This window comes from Oncorhynchus mykiss, chromosome 1, assembly GCF_013265735.2.
Source record: "Oncorhynchus mykiss isolate Arlee chromosome 1, USDA_OmykA_1.1, whole genome shotgun sequence".
Classification (NCBI taxonomy): Eukaryota; Metazoa; Chordata; class Actinopteri; order Salmoniformes; family Salmonidae; genus Oncorhynchus; species Oncorhynchus mykiss.
Window position 1 is genome coordinate 3,275,712 of NC_048565.1, and position 19,973 is coordinate 3,295,684.

The 19,973-nt window shown below is 41.7% G+C and overlaps 2 protein-coding genes across 6 annotated transcripts in view; both read right to left on the reverse strand.

Moving 5' to 3' along the window:
• LOC110518923 (LIM domain containing preferred translocation partner in lipoma) overlaps nt 1–19,973 on the reverse strand; it is a 501,674-nt gene that overhangs the window by 253,102 nt on the left and 228,599 nt on the right. The gene's annotated exons all lie outside the window — the stretch shown is intronic.
• Nucleotides 15,473–18,863, reverse strand: LOC118964935 (latent-transforming growth factor beta-binding protein 4-like). Of its 2 annotated transcripts, none has more exons than XR_005052263.1 (2): nt 17,543–18,863; nt 15,473–17,475 (listed from the first exon to the last, which is right to left on the reverse strand). XR_005052263.1 is itself a non-coding variant. In XM_036981138.1 (2 exons), exon 2 carries the CDS (start codon nt 17,086–17,088, stop codon nt 16,279–16,281), a length of 810 nt encoding a protein of 269 aa, XP_036837033.1. In that variant the 5' UTR covers nt 17,089–17,475; nt 18,749–18,862; the 3' UTR covers nt 15,473–16,278. The 2 variants fall into 2 exon arrangements, 1 of the variants encoding a protein (XP_036837033.1); XM_036981138.1 differs by having other exon boundaries at nt 18,749–18,862.

The window sequence follows — 19,973 nt, forward strand, 5'->3', positions numbered from 1 at the left end:
GTGGGAAACTAATACGCATTAGAGGTTGAACCTCGATAACAATCAATATCGATACCTTTTATTCCTACTGTGTCAGGTGAGTAACACTAGCAACAGTCGTTATTCCTCGCACGGTTCCATCGTAAACACAGCAGAGGGATTCTTAAAGAACATTATTGTGCCGATAATGAAGGACAAACGGATTCCATTACTAATATCACATAGAAAATATGAAGCAGCATCCAGATAAGAGGCAGTAGGTTTGGTGTCAGGTCTTCATGGAGTGAGATACATTTTTTAATAACATGCGACTGAGAGTCTCCCAACTCAACTCCAGATAATCTGAAGAGCAAAGGCCAAGCAGATGAGAGGAGGAGAGGAGAGGAGAGAGGAGAAAAGAGGAGAGGAGAGAGGAGACGAGGGGAGAGGAGAGGAGAGAGGAGAAAAGAGGAGAGGAGAGAGGAGACGAGGGGAGAGGAGAGAGGAGAAAAGAGGAGAGGAGAGAGGAGACGAGGGGAGAGGAGAAAAGAGAGGAGAAAAGAGGAGAGGAGAAAGGAGAAGAGGGGAGAGGAGAAAAGAGGAGAGGAGAGAGGAGAAGAGGGGAGAGGAGAAAAGAGGAGGAGAGAGGAGAAGAGGGGAGAGGAGAAAAGAGGAGAGGAGAGAGGAGAAGAGGGGAGAGGAGAAAAGAGGAGAGGAGAAAAGAGGAGAGGAGAAAAGAGGAGAGGAGAGAAAAGAGGGGAGGAGAGAAGAGAAGAAAAGAGAAGAGAGAGGGGAGGAGAGGAGGAGGTGAAGAGAGGAGGAGAAGACAGGAGGGGAGAGGGGAAGAGGTGAAAAGAGGAGAGAAGAGAGGAGAGAGGGGAGGAGAGAAGAGAGAGGGGAGGAGAGGAGGAGGTGAAAAAAAGAGAAAAGAGAGAGGGGAGGAGAGGAGAAGGTGAAAAGAGTTAGAGTAGAAAGAAGGATAGAGACGAGGAGAGAAGAGGAGGAGAAAAGAGAAGAGAGAAGAGAGAAAATATGAGAGGAGAGGAGAAGAGAGGATGAGGGGGATGAGAGAAGAGGGGAGAGGAAGAGATGGGGGAGGAGAGAGGAGAGGAAAAGAGGAGGCGAGAATAGAGGAGAGGAGGAGGACCCTAAAGGAACCAACCACATGAAAACACATCATGCTCTCAACCTGATTTCTGTTTCACTGATTAGCGCTAGTGATGTTTATTTAATAATGCGTCTGTCTGCAGATGTACGGAGAGAGAAAAAAAAAAGCCCTTCAGGAAGTGAAATTAGTCAATTTAAATGTTTCATGGTTTTTAAATACTCTAGATTATTAATTTATCTTTAAAGGCCTTAGAACCTAACATTGACTTAGCAGAGAACTGGAAAATGCAAATGGAAGACCTCAAAATAATTACATTGTCACGGTGAATGTTCCAGCACTTAGATTAAGAGAACAAATTCAATGGTTTTATGAGGTGATGAAACTGGAAACGGAATACAATCTGCAGAAAAAGAGTTGCTTCTACAGTGGAAATGATTTACATGTTATCTCAATGACGAGAGATACTTGTTCAATTACAGCGAGTGACGGTCACGTGTTTTCAATGTCAAATCAAATCACATTTCATTGGTCACATACAACGTGTTTAGTCGATGTTACTGCGAGTGTAGCGATTTGCTTGTGCTTCTAGTTTCCACGGTGCAGTAATAACCAACACATTCACAACGTATACCCAATACACAACGTATACCCAATACACAACGTATACCCAATACACAACGTATACCCAATACACAACGTATACCCAATACACAACGTATACCCAATACACAACGTATACCCAATACACAACGTATACCCAATACACAACGTATACCCAATACACACACATGTAAGTAAAAACGGACTTAAGAATATATTAAAAACATGGAAAAGCAATGTCAGAGCAGCATAGACTAAGATAAGGTATCGAGTACAGTATATACATACTGTATGAGATGAGTAATGCATAGACTAAGATAAGGTATCGAGTACAGTATATACATACTGTATGAGATGAGTAATGCATAGACTAAGATAAGGTATCGAGTACAGTATATACATACTGTATGAGATGAGTAATACATAGACTAAGATAAGGTATCGAGGACAGTATAGAGTACAGTATGAAATGAGTAATGCATAGACTAGGATAAGGTATCGAGTACAGTATAGAGTACAGTATATACATATGAGATGAGTAATGTAGGGTATGTAAACATTATTAAAGTGACCTTATTAAAGTGACTAGTGATCTATTTATTAAAATGATCAATGATATCAAGTCTGTGTATTTAGGGCAGCAGCCTCTCTGAGTTAGTGATGGCTATTTAACAGTCTGATGGCCTTGAGATAGACTGAAAAACAGCTTCTATCGACCCCAGCTTTGTACTGACCTCGCCTTCTGGATGATAGCGGGGTGAACAGGCAGTGGCTCGGGTGGTTGTTGTCCTTGATGATCTTTTTAGCCTTCCTGTGACATCGGGTGCTGTAGGTGTCATGGAGGGCAGGTAGTTTGCCCCCGGTGATGCGTTGTGCAGACCTCACTACTCTCTGGAGAGCCTTTAGGTTCAGGGCGGAGCAGTTGCCGTACCAGGCGGTGATACAGTCCGACAGGATGCTCTCAATTGTGCATCTGTAGAAGTTTGTGAGGGTTTTAGGTGACAAGCCACATTTTCTTCAGCCTCCTGAGGTTGAAGAGGCGCTGCTGCGCCTTCTTCACAACGCTGTCTGTGTGGGTGGACCAATTCAGTTAGTGGATAGGGGGGTGCTCCCTCTGACTTGTACTCAAAACGTTCCACCTTCTCCACTACTGTCCCGTCGATTTGGATAGGGGGGTGCTCTCTCTACTGTTTCCTGAAGTCCACGATCAGTGTGAGGTTATTTTCCTGACACCACACTCCGAGGGCCCTCACCTCCTACCTGTAGACTGTCTCGTTGCTGTTAGTAATCACGCCTACCACTGTGGCGTCATCAACAAACTTGATGATTGAGTTGGAGGCGTGTATGGCCACGCAGTCGTGGGTGAACAACAAGTATGGGAGGGGGCTGAGCACGCACCCTTGTGAGGCCCCAGTGTTGAGGGTCAGCAAAGTGGAGGCGATGTTTCCTATCTTCACCACCTGGGGGCGACCCGTCAGGAAGTCCAGGACCCAATTGCACAGGGCGGGGTTGAGACCCAGGGTCTCGAGCTTGATGACAAGTTTGGAGGGTACTATGGTGTTAAATGCTGAGCTGTAGTCAATGAACAGCATTCTTACATAGGTATTCCTCTTGTCCAGATGGGATAGGGCAGTGTGATGTGGATTGCATCGTCTGTGGACCTGTTGGGGCTGTATGCAAACTGAAGTGGGTCTATGGTGGCCAGTAAGGTGGAGGTGATATGATCCTTGACTAGTCTCTCAAAGCACTTCATGAGAAGTGAGGGCTACGGGGCGGTAGTCATTTAGTTGCCTTCTTGGGTACAGGAACAATTATGGGATCTTGAAGCATGTGGGAACAGCAGACTGGGATAGGGAGAGATTGAATATGTCTGTAAACACTCCAGCCTGCTGGTCATGCTCTGAGGACGCGGCTGGGGATGCCGTCTGGGCCGGCAGCCTTGCTACGGTTAACACGTTTAAATGTTTTACTCACGTCGGCCACGGAGAAGGAGAGCCCACAGTCCTTGGTAGCGGGTCGCGTCAGTGCCACTGTGTTATCCTCAAAGCGGGAGAAGAAGGTGTTTAGTTTGTCTGGGAGCAAGACGTCGGTGTCCGCGACGTGGCTGGCTTTCCCTTTGTAGACCCTGCCTCATACGTCTTGTGTCTGAGCCGTTGAATTGCGTCTCCACTTTGTCTCTATACTGACGTTTTCCCTGTTTGATTGGCTTGCGAAGGGAATGACCGCTCTGTCTGTATTCTGCCATATTCCCAGTCACCTTGCCATGTTTAAATGCGGTGGTTCACGCTTTCAGATTTGCGCGAATGTTGCCATCTGTGTGTGTGTGTGTGTGTGTGTGTGTGTGTGTGTGTGTAAGAGAGAGAGAGAGGGAGAGAGAGAGAGAGAACTTTGCGACCTTTTGCCACATTCCAGGCTTCAAACATGAAGATATAAAACTGTATTTTTTTGTGAAGAATCAACAACAAGTGGGACACAATCATGAAGTGGAACGACATTTATTGGATATTTCAAACTTTTTTAACAAATCAAAAACTGAAAAATTGGGCGTGCAAAATTATTCAGCCCCCTTAAGTTAATACTTTGTAGCGCCACCTTTTGCTGCGATTACAGCTGTAAGTCGCTTGGGGTATGTCTCTATCAGTTTTGCACATCGAGAGACTGACATTTTTTCCCATTCCTCCTTGCAAAACAGCTCGAGCTCAGTGAGGTTGGATGGAGAGCATTTGTGAACAGCAGTTTTCAGTTCTTTCCACAGATTCTCGATTGGATTCAGGTCTGGACTTTGACTTGGCCATTCTAACACCTGGATATGTTTATTTTTGAACCATTCCATTGTAGATTTTGCTTTATGTTTTGGATCATTGTCTTGTTGGAAGACAAATCTCCGTCCCAGTCTCAGGTCTTTTGCAGACTCCATCAGGTTTTCTTCCAGAATGGTCCTGTATTTGGCTCCATCCATCTTCCCATCAATTTTAACCATCTTCCCTGTCCCTGCTGAAGAAAAGCTGGCCCAAACCATGATGCTGCCACCACCATGTTTGACAGTGGGGATGGTGTGTTCAGCTGTGTTGCTTTTACGCCAAACATAACGTTTTGCATTGTTGCCAAAAAGTTCAATTTTGGTTTCATCTGACCAGAGCACCTTCTTCCACATGTTTGGTGTGTCTCCCAGGTGACTTGTGGCAAACTTTAAACTACACTTTTTATGGATATCTTTAAGAAATGGCTTTCTTCTTGCCACTCTTCCATAAAGGCCAGATTTGTGCAATATACGACTGATTGTTGTCCTATGTACAGAGTCTCCCACCTCAGCTGTAGATCTCTGCAGTTCATCCAGAGTGATCATGGGCCTCTTGGCTGCATCTCTGATCAGTCTTCTCCTTGTATGAGCTGAAAGTTTAGAGGGACGGCCAGGTCTTGGTAGATTTGCAGTGGTCTGATACTCCTTCCATTTCAATATTATCGCTTGCACAGTGCTCCTTGGGATGTTTAAAGTTTGGGAAATCTTTTTGTATCCAAATCCGGCTTTAAACTTCTTCACAACAGTATCTCGGACCTGCCTGGTGTGTTCCTTGTTCTTCATGATGCTCTCTGCGCTTTTGACGGACCTCTGAGACTATCACAGTGCAGGTGCATTTATACGGAGACTTGATTACACACAGGTGGATTGTATTTATCATCATTAGTCATTTAGGTCAACATTGGATCATTCAGAGATCCTCACTGAACTTCTGGAGAGAGTTTGCTGCACTGAAAGTAAAGGGGCTGAATAATTTTGCACGCCCAATTTTTCAGTTTTTGATTTGTTAAAAAAGTTTGAAATATCCAATAAATGTTGTTCCACTTCATGATTGTGTCCCACTTGTTGTTGATTCTTCACAAAAAAATACAGTTTTATATCTTTATGTTTGAAGCCTGAAATGTGTCAAAAGGTCGCAAAGTTCAAGGGGGCCGAATACTTTCGCAAGGCACTGTATATTAACCAGCAACACAGACATAGAAGAGGTATATGAACAAGCAACCCCAACATAGAGGAGGTATATTAACCAGCAACACAGACATAGAGGTGGTATATTAACCAGCAACACAGACATAGATGAGGTATATTAACCAGCAACACAGATGTAGACAGGTTCGACAGGTACTAGAGGGATTACACAGGTATTCAACTACTAGAGGGATTACACAGGTATTCAACTACTAGAGGGATTAGAAAGGTATTCAACTACTAGAGGGATTAGACAGGTATTCAACTAACTACTAGAGGGATTAGACAGGTATTCAACTACTAGAGGGATTAGACAGGTATTCAACTAACTACTAGAGGGAATAGACAGATATTCAACTAACTACTAGAGGGATTAGACAGGTATTCAACTACTAGAGGGATTAGACAGGTATTCAACTAACTACTAGAGGGATTAGACAGGTATTCAACTACTAGAGGGATTAGACAGGTATTCAACTGTACAGGGATTAGACAGGTATTCAACTAACTACTAGAGGGATTAGACAGGTATTCAACTAACTACTAGAGGGATTAGACAGGTATTCAACTATTAGAGGGATTAGACAGGTATTCAACTAACTACTAGAGGGATTAGACAGGTATTCAACTATTAGAGGGATTAGACAGGTATTCAACTACTAGAGGGATTAGACAGGTATTCAACTATTAGAGGGATTAGACAGGTATTCAACTAACTACTAGAGGGATTAGACAGGTATTCAACTACTAGAGGGATTAGACAGGTATTCAACTAACTACTAGAGGGAATAGACAGATATTCAACTAACTACTAGAGGGATTAGACAGGTATTCAACTAACTACTAGAGGGATTAGACAGGTATTCAACTACTAGAGGGATTAGACAGGTATTCAACTAACTACTAGAGGGATTAGACAGGTATTCAACTAACTACTAGAGGGATTAGACAGGTATTCAACTACCTACTAGAGGGATTAGACAGGTATTCAACTACCTACTAGAGGGATTAGACAGGTATTCAACTACTAGAGGGATTAGACAGGTATTCAACTAACTACTAGAGGGATTAGACAAGTATTCAACTAACTACTAGAGGGATTAGACAGGTATTCAACTACTAGAGGGATTAGACAGGTATTCAACTACTAGAGGGATTAGACAGGTATTCAACTACTAGAGGGATTAGACAGGTATTCAACTAACTACTAGAGGGATTAGACAAGTATTCAACTAACTACTAGAGGGATTAGACAGGTATTCAACTAACTACTAGAGGGATTAGACAGATATTCAACTAACTACTAGAGGGATTAGACAGGTATTCAACTACTAGAGGGATTAGACAGGTATTCAACTACTAGAGGGATTAGACAGGTATTCAACTAACTACTAGAGGGATTAGACAGGTATTCAACTAACTACTAGAGGGATTAGACAGGTATTCAACTGTAGAGGGATTAGACAGGCATTCAACTGTAGAGGGATTAGACAGGTATTCAACTACTAGAGGGATTAGACAGGTATTCAACTACTAGAGGGATTAGACAGGCATTCAACTAACTACTAGAGGGATTAGACAGGTATTCCACTATTAGAGGGATTAGACAGGTATTCAACTAACTACTAGAGGGATTAGACAGGTATTCCACTATTAGAGGGATTAGACATCTATTCAACTAACTACTAGAGGGATTAGACAGGTATTCCACTATTAGAGGGATTAGACAGGTATTCAACTAACTACTAGAGGGATTAGACAGGTATTCAACTATTAGAGGGATTAGACAGGTATTCAACTAACTACTAGAGGGATTAGACAGGCATTCAACTAACTACTAGAGGGATTAGACAGGTATTCAACTACCTACTAGAGGGATTAGACAGGTATTCAACTAACTACTAGAGGGATTAGACAGGTATTCCACTATTAGAGGGATTAGACAGGTATTCAACTACTAGAGGGAATAGACAGGTATTCAACTAACTACTAGAGGGAATAGACAGATATTCAACTAACTACTAGAGGGATTAGACAGGTATTCAACTAACTACTAGAGGGATTAGACAGGTATTCAACTACTAGAGGGATTAGACAGGTATTCAACTAACTACTAGAGGGATTAGACAGGTATTCAACTAACTACTAGAGGGATTAGACAGGTATTCAACTACCTACTAGAGGGATTAGACAGGTATTCAACTACCTACTAGAGGGATTAGACAGGTATTCAACTACTAGAGGGATTAGACAGGTATTCAACTAACTACTAGAGGGATTAGACAAGTATTCAACTAACTACTAGAGGGATTAGACAGGTATTCAACTACTAGAGGGATTAGACAGGTATTCAACTACTAGAGGGATTAGACAGGTATTCAACTACTAGAGGGATTAGACAGGTATTCAACTAACTACTAGAGGGATTAGACAAGTATTCAACTAACTACTAGAGGGATTAGACAGGTATTCAACTAACTACTAGAGGGATTAGACAGATATTCAACTAACTACTAGAGGGATTAGACAGGTATTCAACTACTAGAGGGATTAGACAGGTATTCAACTACTAGAGGGATTAGACAGGTATTCAACTAACTACTAGAGGGATTAGACAGGTATTCAACTAACTACTAGAGGGATTAGACAGGTATTCAACTGTAGAGGGATTAGACAGGCATTCAACTGTAGAGGGATTAGACAGGTATTCAACTACTAGAGGGATTAGACAGGTATTCAACTACTAGAGGGATTAGACAGGCATTCAACTAACTACTAGAGGGATTAGACAGGTATTCAACTACCTACTAGAGGGATTAGACAGGTATTCAACTAACTACTAGAGGGATTAGACAGGTATTCCACTATTAGAGGGATTAGACATCTATTCAACTAACTACTAGAGGGATTAGACAGGTATTCCACTATTAGAGGGATTAGACAGGTATTCAACTAACTACTAGAGGGATTAGACAGGTATTCAACTATTAGAGGGATTAGACAGGTATTCAACTAACTACTAGAGGGATTAGACAGGCATTCAACTAACTACTAGAGGGATTAGACAGGTATTCAACTACCTACTAGAGGGATTAGACAGGTATTCAACTAACTACTAGAGGGATTAGACAGGTATTCCACTATTAGAGGGATTAGACAGGTATTCAACTACTAGAGGGAATAGACAGGTATTCAACTAACTACTAGAGGGAATAGACAGGTATTCAACTAACTACTAGAGGGATTAGACAGGTATTCCACTATTAGAGGGATTAGACAGGTATTCAACTAACTACTAGAGGGATTAGACAGGCATTCAACTAACTACTAGAGGGATTAGACAGGTATTCAACTACCTACTAGAGGGATTAGACAGGTATTCAACTAACTACTAGAGGGATTAGACAGGTATTCCACTATTAGAGGGATTAGACAGGTATTCAACTACTAGAGGGATTAGACAGGTATTCAACTATTAGAGGGATTAGACAGGTATTCAACTAACTACTAGAGGGAATAGACAGATATTCAACTAACTACTAGAGGGATTAGACAGGTATTCCACTATTAGAGGGATTAGACAGGTATTCAACTAACTACTAGAGGGATTAGACAGGTATTCAACTATTAGAGGGATTAGACAGGTATTCAACTAACTACTAGAGGGATTAGACAGGCATTCAACTAACTACTAGAGGGATTAGACAGGTATTCAACTAACTACTAGAAGGATTAGACAGGTATTCCACTATTAGAGGGATTAGACAGGTATTCAACTACTAGAGGGATTAGACAGGTATTCCACTATTAGAGGGATTAGACAGGTATTCAACTAACTACTAGAGGGATTAGACAGGTATTCAACTATTAGAGGGATTAGACAGGTATTCAACTAACTACTAGAGGGAATAGACAGATATTCAACTAACTACTAGAGGGATTAGACAGGTATTCAACTACCTACTAGAGGGATTAGACAGGTATTCAACTACCTACTAGAGGGAATAGACAGATATTCAACTAACTACTAGAGGGAATAGACAGGTATTCAACTAACTACTAGAGGGATTAGACAGGTATTCAACTACTAGAGGGAATAGACAGGTATTCAACTAACTACTAGAGGGATTAGACAGATATTCAACTAACTACTAGAGGGATTAGACAGGTATTCAACTAACTACTAGAGGGATTAGACAGGTATTCAACTACTAGAGGGATTAGACAGGTATTCAACTATTAGAGGGATTAGACAGGTATTCAACTAACTACTAGAGGGATTAGACAGGTATTCAACTACTAGAGGGATTAGACAGGTATTCAACTAACTACTAGAGGGAATAGACAGATATTCAACTAACTACTAGAGGGATTAGACAGGTATTCAACTAACTACTAGAGGGATTAGACAGGTATTCAACTACTAGAGGGATTAGACAGGTATTCAACTAACTACTAGAGGGATTAGACAGGTATTCAACTAACTACTAGAGGGATTAGACAGGTATTCAACTACCTACTAGAGGGATTAGACAGGTATTCAACTACCTACTAGAGGGATTAGACAGGTATTCAACTACTAGAGGGATTAGACAGGTATTCAACTAACTACTAGAGGGATTAGACAAGTATTCAACTAACTACTAGAGGGATTAGACAGGTATTCAACTACTAGAGGGATTAGACAGGTATTCAACTACTAGAGGGATTAGACAGGTATTCAACTACTAGAGGGATTAGACAGGTATTCAACTAACTACTAGAGGGATTAGACAAGTATTCAACTAACTACTAGAGGGATTAGACAGGTATTCAACTAACTACTAGAGGGATTAGACAGATATTCAACTAACTACTAGAGGGATTAGACAGGTATTCAACTACTAGAGGGATTAGACAGGTATTCAACTAACTACTAGAGGGATTAGACAGGTATTCAACTAACTACTAGAGGGATTAGACAGGCATTCAACTGTAGAGGGATTAGACAGGTATTCAACTACTAGAGGGATTAGACAGGTATTCAACTACTAGAGGGATTAGACAGGCATTCAACTAACTACTAGAGGGATTAGACAGGTATTCAACTACCTACTAGAGGGATTAGACAGGTATTCAACTAACTACTAGAGGGATTAGACAGGTATTCCACTATTAGAGGGATTAGACATCTATTCAACTAACTACTAGAGGGATTAGACAGGTATTCCACTATTAGAGGGATTAGACAGGTATTCAACTAACTACTAGAGGGATTAGACAGGTATTCAACTATTAGAGGGATTAGACAGGTATTCAACTAACTACTAGAGGGATTAGACAGGTATTCAACTACCTACTAGAGGGATTAGACAGGTATTCAACTAACTACTAGAGGGATTAGACAGGTATTCCACTATTAGAGGGATTAGACAGGTATTCAACTAACTACTAGAGGGATTAGACAGGTATTCAACTATTAGAGGGATTAGACAGGTATTCAACTAACTACTAGAGGGAATAGACAGATATTCAACTAACTACTAGAGGGAATAGACAGATATTCAACTAACTACTAGAGGGATTAGACAGGTATTCAACTACCTACTAGAGGGATTAGACAGGTATTCAACTACCTACTAGAGGGAATAGACAGATATTCAACTAACTACTAGAGGGATTAGACAGGTATTCAACTACTAGAGGGAATAGACAGGTATTCAACTAACTACTAGAGGGAATAGACAGATATTCAACTAACTACTAGAGGGATTAGACAGGTATTCAACTACTAGAGGGAATAGACAGGTATTCAACTAACTACTAGAGGGATTAGACAGGTATTCAACTACTAGAGGGAATAGACAGGTATTCAACTAACTACTAGAGGGATTAGACAGGTTTTCTACAGCCATGCCAGGCCTAACCATTGATGTTTTTACACCATGTCTGTCTAATGTTAGTCAACGTTGGAGAATGTGGCTGTCAGCCGTGTCTATGTCAGTCCGTCCCCAGTGAGGCAGATGGCACTTTGTTTTTACTACATAGTGTTTGAGGAAATTTTTTTTGTAAAGCCCCCGAGACTAATATATTTTTTGGGGGGTGGAGGAGACCTTGATGGCTGCAAGTGCCCAGGAGCCTTTTCTGCGCCTATGGAAAACAATGCCTCTCATCACGAAAGCATTCGCACACGACACGCACACACACAAAGCATCACACAGAACTGTACTCCCTTCCTCACACACTCTCTCGCCCGTACACATGTACACACACACACACGTACACACACACACACACTCTCTCGCCCGTACCCGTGTACACACACACACGTACACACACACACGTACACACACACACATACACACATACACACACACACACACTCTCAAAAAGTTTCCACTCCACTCTAATTCAGAGCGACTTTGCAAACAACTTAAGTGTGAAATATCTCAGAGACTCCCAAGAAAGGCTTTCTGACACATTAAAATAGATTAAGAGAGACTATAGAGAGCTAGGGGCTGAAAGAGAAATCTGTTAACTTTGCATTTCAAATCACGGAGGAGGGAGGAGAGGGGGAGTTGAGAGGAGAGTAGGTTTTTACAACCTGCTTGGGGAAAACCCCTTCTTCACTAGGAAGGAGCACTACATTTAGATGTCTTAGTTTTGAGAGCTCAATTGTGTGTGTGTGTGTGTGTGTGTGTGTGTGTGTGTGTGTTCATCTTGCTTTAGACTTGTACTCCTCTATGACCTTGGCTGTTCCCTCCACCCCCTTCTCTCCTCTCCAAGGGTCATGATGAGGCTGTTACTACACTGCTCCCCCCTCCTCTCCTAGGGTCATGATGAGGCTGTTCCCACCCTGCTCCCCCCTCCTCTCCTAGGGTCATGAGGTTGTTCCCACCCTGCTCCCTTATCTTATCTGTTTATTATCTTAGTCTTATCTTAGCTGTTTATTATCTTAGTCTTATCTTAGATGATTATTATCTTAGTCTTATCTGTTTATTATCTTATCTTAGCTGTTTATTATCTTAGTCTTATCTTATCTGTTTATTATCTTAGTCTTATCTTATCTGTTTATTATCTTAGTCTTATCTTAGCTGTTATTATCTTAGTCTTATCTTATCTGTTTATTATCTTAGTCTTAGCTGTTTATTATCTTAGTCTTATCTTAGCTGGTTATTATCTTAGTCTTATCTTATCTGTTTATTATCTTAGTCTTAGCTGTTTATTATCTTAGTCTTATCTTATCTGTTTATTATCTTAGTCTTATCTTAGCTGTTCATTATCTTAGTCTTAGCTGTTTATTATCTTAGTCTTATCTGTTTATTATCTTAGTCTTATCTGTTTATTATCTTAGTCTTATCTTAGCTGGTTATTATCTTAGTCTTATCTTATCTGTTTATTATCTTAGTCTTAGCTGTTTATTATCTTAGTCTTATCTTATCTGTTTATTATCTTAGTCTTATCTTAGCTGTTCATTATCTTAGTCTTAGCTGTTTATTATCTTAGTCTTATCTGTTTATTATCTTAGTCTTATCTGTTTATTATCAGTCACTTCGCCCCTTTAGTCATTTTTTATTTTTCACTTTAGTTTATTTAGTAAATATTGTATTAACTATTTATTCTACTGCATTGTTGGTTTAAGGACTTGTAAGTAAGTACTTCATGGTAAGGTTGTATTCACCATTTCATGGTAAGGTTGTATTCAGCATTTCATGGTAAGGTTGTATTCAGTACTTCATGGTAAGGTTGTATTCAGCATTTCATGGTAAGGTTGTATTCAGCATTTCATGGTAAGGTTGTATTCAGCATTTCATGGTAAGGTTGTATTCAGCATTTCATGGTAAGGTCGTATTCAGCATTTCATGGTAAGTTCTACTACACTAGTTGTAATTGGTGCATGTAACAAAAAAAAAAACATTTGATTTGATTTGACACATGAAATGACCCAGGGAATAGATAGAACATCACACAGAGATGCATAAAAACAAACAATATAACAGTCAAAATGGGAGAAGGTTATCTCTAATAAGATGGTAACACTGACCACTCAGTGGTTCAGGGTCATAGTGACACCTGCAAATCATAATTCAATGTACACTGAGTGTACAAAACATTAGGAACACCTGCTAGCTCCATGACATAGACTGACCAGGTGAATCCAGGTGAAATCTATGATCCCTTATTGATGTCCCTTGTTAAATCCACTTCAATCAGTGTAGATGAAGGGGAGGAGACAGGTGGTTAAAGAAGGATTTTTAAGCCTTGAGACAATTGAGACATGGATTGTGTATGTGTGACATTCAGATGGTGAATGGGCAAGACAAAATATTTAAGTGCCTTTGAACAGGGTGTGGTAGTAGGTGCCAGGTGCACCGGTTTGTGTCAAGAACTGCAACGCTGCTGTGTTTTTCACACTCAACAGTTTCCCGTGTGTATCAAGAATGGTCCACCACCCAAAGGACAACCAGCCAACTTGACACAACTGTGGGAAGCGTTGGAGTCAACATTGGTCAGCATCCCTGTGGGAACACTTTCAACACCTTGTAGAGTCCATGCCCCGAAGAATTTAGGGTGTTCAACTAAATATTAGGAAGGTGTTCTTAATGTTTTGTACACAGTATACAGAATAACATAGAAACAAATATTTAAATGTAGTCGTTCAACAATGAAAAATACTGTTTATCATATTTATATATATTATATATATTATATATATATAGCACATATTTTACATCATCTATTGCTTGCCTCATTGCTCAAGTGGATTGCAAAGTGATTTCAATTTATTTGAATAATTAATTCAATTAATTTGGAAATGTTTTGGTTAATTTTTTTATTTTTTGGTGCTCATCTCTCTGTCTGTCCTGTACAAACATCTGGCCAAAGTGATCACACCAACTTTCAGGCTTCACATGAAGAGGAATTGGCCCATTGTGGAGAGGCTTGTTTAGCCTATAAATCTATATTATAAACTGGGTGGTTCAAGCTCTGAATGCTGAATGGCTGATTGGCTGTGGTATATCAGACCTTATAACACGGGTATGACAAAACATTTATTTTTTACTGCTCTAATTATGTTGGTAACAGCAAATAAGGGGTTTGTGATATATATGGCCGATATACCACAGCTAAGGTCTGTGTCCAGGCACTCCGCGATGCATCGTGGGTAAGAACAGCCCTTAGCCGCGGAGTACTGGTCATATATACCACAACCCCTCGTGCCTTATTGCATAACTGCGCACGGGAACAGCTGAAAGACAGAGAGCCTAGAGATGTGTAGCCGAAGTAAGAAGCTAAATATTAGCTAGATATTTAGGCCATTCATTAGGTAATATAGTAAGGCTAGAAATATGTATCTGTCAAAGCGCAAGAAAAAATAAATAAAGTTATAACAGAATATGAAAAGATCTGTGTTCCTCCAGGCTGCGCTCTGTGGTCCCCAGACACACAAAGCCCCACTATGGATTTAGACAAAACAATACTTCTACATAGGCTACACCAACACCGTGCAAATGAGGAATGGATTATTGGTATCAAGTGAATAATTATTGTCCTGGGCTGTAAAACTGCAGTGATGCAGGCTAATTTGAATAATAACCGCTCGAGCGTCCTGATTCGAATGCTTCATGCCGAAATAACTGCATACAGCCGAGGCCTGATGATGTAACCGTTTGGATCTTTTCTGGACAGTTCAGAAGGCCCAGAAAGGTGCATTAGATACAGCCCAGGCCTGATGATGTAACCGTTTGGATCTTTTCTGGACAGTTCAGAAGGCCCAGAAAGGTGCATTAGATACAGCCCAGGCCTGATGATGTAACCGTTTGGATCCGTATGGGTCTATTCTGGACAGTTCAGAAGGCCCAGAAAGGTGCATTAGATACAGCCCAGGCCTGATGATGTAACCGTTTGGATCTTTTCTGGACAGTTCAGAAGGCCCAGAAAGGTGCATTAGATACAGCCGAGGCCTGATGATGTAACCGTTTGGATCCGTATGGGTCTATTCTGGACAGTTCAGAAGGCCCAGAAAGGGGCATTAGATACAGCCGAGGCCTGATGATGTAACCGTTTGGATCCGTATGGGTCTATTCTGGACAGTTCAGAAGGCCCAGAAAGGGGCATTAGATACAGCCCAGGCCTGATGATGTAACCGTTTGGATCATTAATGGCTATTTCGCGACAGTTTACAACACATGGAAAACACAAGGCCAGCGGGCCGAATCCGGGACTACGATACAAATCTATCCAGCCTGCCCATTGATTTGGGTTCTCAATTCATTTTGGCCTGCTACCGTACAGGCTGAGATGCGATGCACTACAAGTCCCAGCAAGCACTGCCAACATGCTGCGCACCAAACACACACACACACACACACACACGAGCCAGCCAGCGCACAGCACCTACGGCACAGACCGAATGTTCTACCAGGCCGAAAGGTTAAAGGTTAAATGGCCATGCCAAGTTTCAGTTCTAACAGGCCATTACAGAACACGTTGAAGGACAATAGGACACATGAGCATAATGTGTATAAATCAGAGTCAACAGTTGAGTCATCTACTTCATGAAATTACAGCCTGATGCGCTCACATTTTGTGAATTCAACATCAATTGCGCTGCTTTCTGTGTGTCCCAGCTGAGGGAGAGTGTTCAGGCACATGTCACAGTCCCGTTTACAGAGCACAGCGGAGGGAGAGTGTTCAGACACATGCCACAGTCCTGTTTACAGAGCACAGAGGAGGGAGAGTGTTCACAGTCCTGTTTACAGAGCACAGAGGAGGGAGAGTGTTCACAGTCCTGTTTACAGAGCACAGAGGAGGGAGAGTGTTCACAGTCCTGTTTACAGAGCACAGAGGAGGGAGAGTGTTCACAGTCCTGTTTACAGAGCACAGAGGAGGGAGAGTGTTCACAGTCCTGTTTACAGAGCACAGAGGAGGGAGAGTGTTCACAGTCCTGTTTACAGAGCACAGAGGAGGGAGAGTGTTCACAGTCCTGTTTACAGAGCACAGAGGAGGGAGAGTGTTCACAGTCCTGTTTACAGAGCACAGAGGAGGGAGAGTGTTCACAGTCCTGTTTACAGAGCACAGAGGAGGGAGAGTGTTCACAGTCCTGTTTACAGAGTACAGAGGAGGGAGAGTGTTCACAGTCCTGTTTACAGAGCACAGAGGAGGGAGAGTGTTCACAGTCCTGTTTACAGAGCACAGAGGAGGGAGTGTGTTCACAGTCCTGTTTACAGAGCACAGAGGAGGGAGAGTGTTCACAGTCCTGTTTACAGAGTACAGAGGAGGGAGAGTGTTCACAGTCCTGTTTACAGAGTACAGAGGAGGGAGAGTGTTCACAGTCCTGTTTACAGAGCACAGAGGAGGGAGAGTGTTCACAGTCCTGTTTACAGAGCACAGAGGAGGGAGAGTGTTCACAGTCCTGTTTACAGAGCACAGAGGAGGGAGTGTTCAGACACATGCCACAGTCCTAGATAGGCTACTAAAATGTCGCAGTATGGCTTTGGTTTTTAAAGATTTGACAATGAATAACCCAAAAAACGAAACCTGCAACCAAACACCATGTAAAGCAGAAACATGTATGACCCATTACAGCAATGGAGAGCAGCAGCCCAGACCGACTACTCTACATGTAGAGAGCTCCATACACCTATACTGCATTCAACAGCACCAGTGGTCCACTGGCCAAAATACCAGCAACAGTGTGTGAAAACAAATCAAGTTAACCGGAAACACAAAGCTCCACTATTGATTAGGCCTTTAGGGCTACCTCATACCCAAATCCTGTTGATTAGGCCTTTAGGGCTACCTCATACCCAAATCCTGTTGATTAGGCCTTTAGGGCTACCTCATACCCAAATCATGTTGTGCTCATAAAGTTAACTGGACACTATTGATTAGGCCTTTAGGGCTACCTCATACCCAAATCATGTTGTGCTCATAAAGTTAACCGGACACTATTGATTAGGCCTTTAGGGCTACCTCATACCCAAATCATGTTGTGCTCATAAAGTTAACTGGACACTATTGATTAGGCCTTTAGGGCTACCTCATACCCAAATCATGTTGTGCTCATAAAGTTAACTGGACACTATTGATTAGGCCTTTAGGGCTACCTCATACCCAAATCATGTTGTGCTCATAAAGTTAACTGGACACTATTGATTAGGCCTTTAGGGCTACCTCATACCCAAATCATGTTGTGCTCATAAAGTTAACCGGACACTATTGATTAGGCCTTTAGGGCTACCTCATACCCAAATCCTGTTGTGCTCATAAAGTTAACCGGACACTATTGATTAGGCCTTTAGGGCTACCTCATACCCAAATCCTGTTGTGCTCATAAAGTTAACCGGACACTATTGATTAGGCCTTTAGGGCTACCTCATACCCAAATCATGTTGTGCTCATAAAGTTAACTGGACACTATTGATTAGGCCTTTAGGGCTACCTCATACCCAAATCATGTTGTGCTCATAAAGTTAACCGGACACTATTGATTAGGCCTTTAGGGCTACCTCATACCCAAATCCTGTTGTGCTCATAAAGTTAACTGGACACTATTGATTAGGCCTTTAGGGCTACCTCATACCCAAATCCTGTTGTGCTCATAAAGTTAACCAGACACTATTGATTAGGCCTTTAGGGCTACCTCATACCCAAATCATGTTGTGCTCATAAAGTTAACTGGACACTATTGATTAGGCCTTTAGGGCTACCTCATACCCAAATCATGTTGTGCTCATAAAGTTAACTGGACACTATTGATTAGGCCTTTAGGGCTACCTCATACCCAAATCATGTTGTGCTCATAAAGTTAACCGGACACTATTGATTAGGCCTTTAGGGCTACCTCATACCCAAATCATGTTGTGCTCATAAAGTTAACCGGACACTATTGATTAGGCCTTTAGGGCTACCTCATACCCAAATCATGTTGTGCTCATAAAGTTAACCGGACACTATTGATTAGGCCTTTAGGGCTACCTCATACCCAAATCCTGTTGTGCTCATAAAGTTAACCGGACACTATTGATTAGTCCTTTAGGGCTACCTCATACCCAAATCCTGTTGTGCTCATAAAGTTAACCGGACACTATTGATTAGGCCTTTAGGGCTACCTCATACCCAAATCCTGTTGATTAGGCCTTTAGGGCTACCTCATACCCAAATCCTGTTGTTCACTCATCCTAGACTTGGTAGTTGTGACTAAAGCATACATTTGAGAAATACCACAAGGTAACCCCCCCCCCACCCCACACCCCCCCCCCCCCCCCACCCCACCCCACCCCTAACTCAAACTATCTGAAACTATAAACACTCTCTAATCTCAGTCCTTCTTTCATTCTCACACCACAATCAGTCACAACCACAAGCATCAGGTAGAAAACTAATGTGACTATCTCCCTCCATCCTCCACACTATAACAATCCTATTCCTCTCTCCTCTGCTTTCATCTCCTCTCCTCCTCTCCACTCCTCTCCTCAGCCTCCGACACCAACCAGTCATAATGCTGAGGGTATCAGCACTCTCTCACACTTAAAAATAGTTCCAGATAAGGCAAATTAAATATGATTAAAGATGTCTCCTCGACAAAATGTGGCGAGACCTCCAGCTGTTTTGAACTATCTCACATTTGCAGATAAAGTGCAGTAACGTGGTATACAGACAGAGAGAATGCCCCTGTTCTGTCTGTGTAACTGTATCCTATCGAGATCTGTTTTCACTCCCTCTTTCAGTTACTCTTTCTTTCTTTCTTTCTTTCTCTCTTTCTTTCTCTCTCTCTCTCTCTCTCTCTCTTTCTCTCTTTCTTTCTTTCTTTCTTTCTTTCTTTCTCTTTCTTTCTTTCTTTCTTTCTTTCTCTCTTTCTTTCTCTCTCTTTCTTTCTTTCTTTCTTTCTCTTTCTTTCTTTCTCTCTTTCTTTCTCACTTTCTCTTTCTTTCTCTCTTTCTTTCTCTCTTTCTCTCTCTTTCTTTCTCTCTTTCTTTCTCTTTCTTTCTCTCTTTCTTTCTTTCTCTTTCAAGTGACAGTGAGCACAGCAGCACTCCAACTGAAGTCTCGTACGAAGGACTAGCAATAAAGAAAAACCCTTCAATGAGTAGGTGTGTCCAAACGTTTGATTAGTACTGTACTCTGAACAAAAATATAAATGCAACATGTAAAGTGTTGGTCCTAATATTTAATGAGAAGAGGTCATGGCTCCCGAATGGCTCAGCAGTCTAAAGGCACTGCATCTCAGTGCTTGAGGCGTCACTACATACACCCTGGTTCGAATCCAGGCTGTATCACAACCGGCCGTGATCGCGAGTTCCATAGGGCGGAGCACAAGTGGCCCAGCGTCGTTCG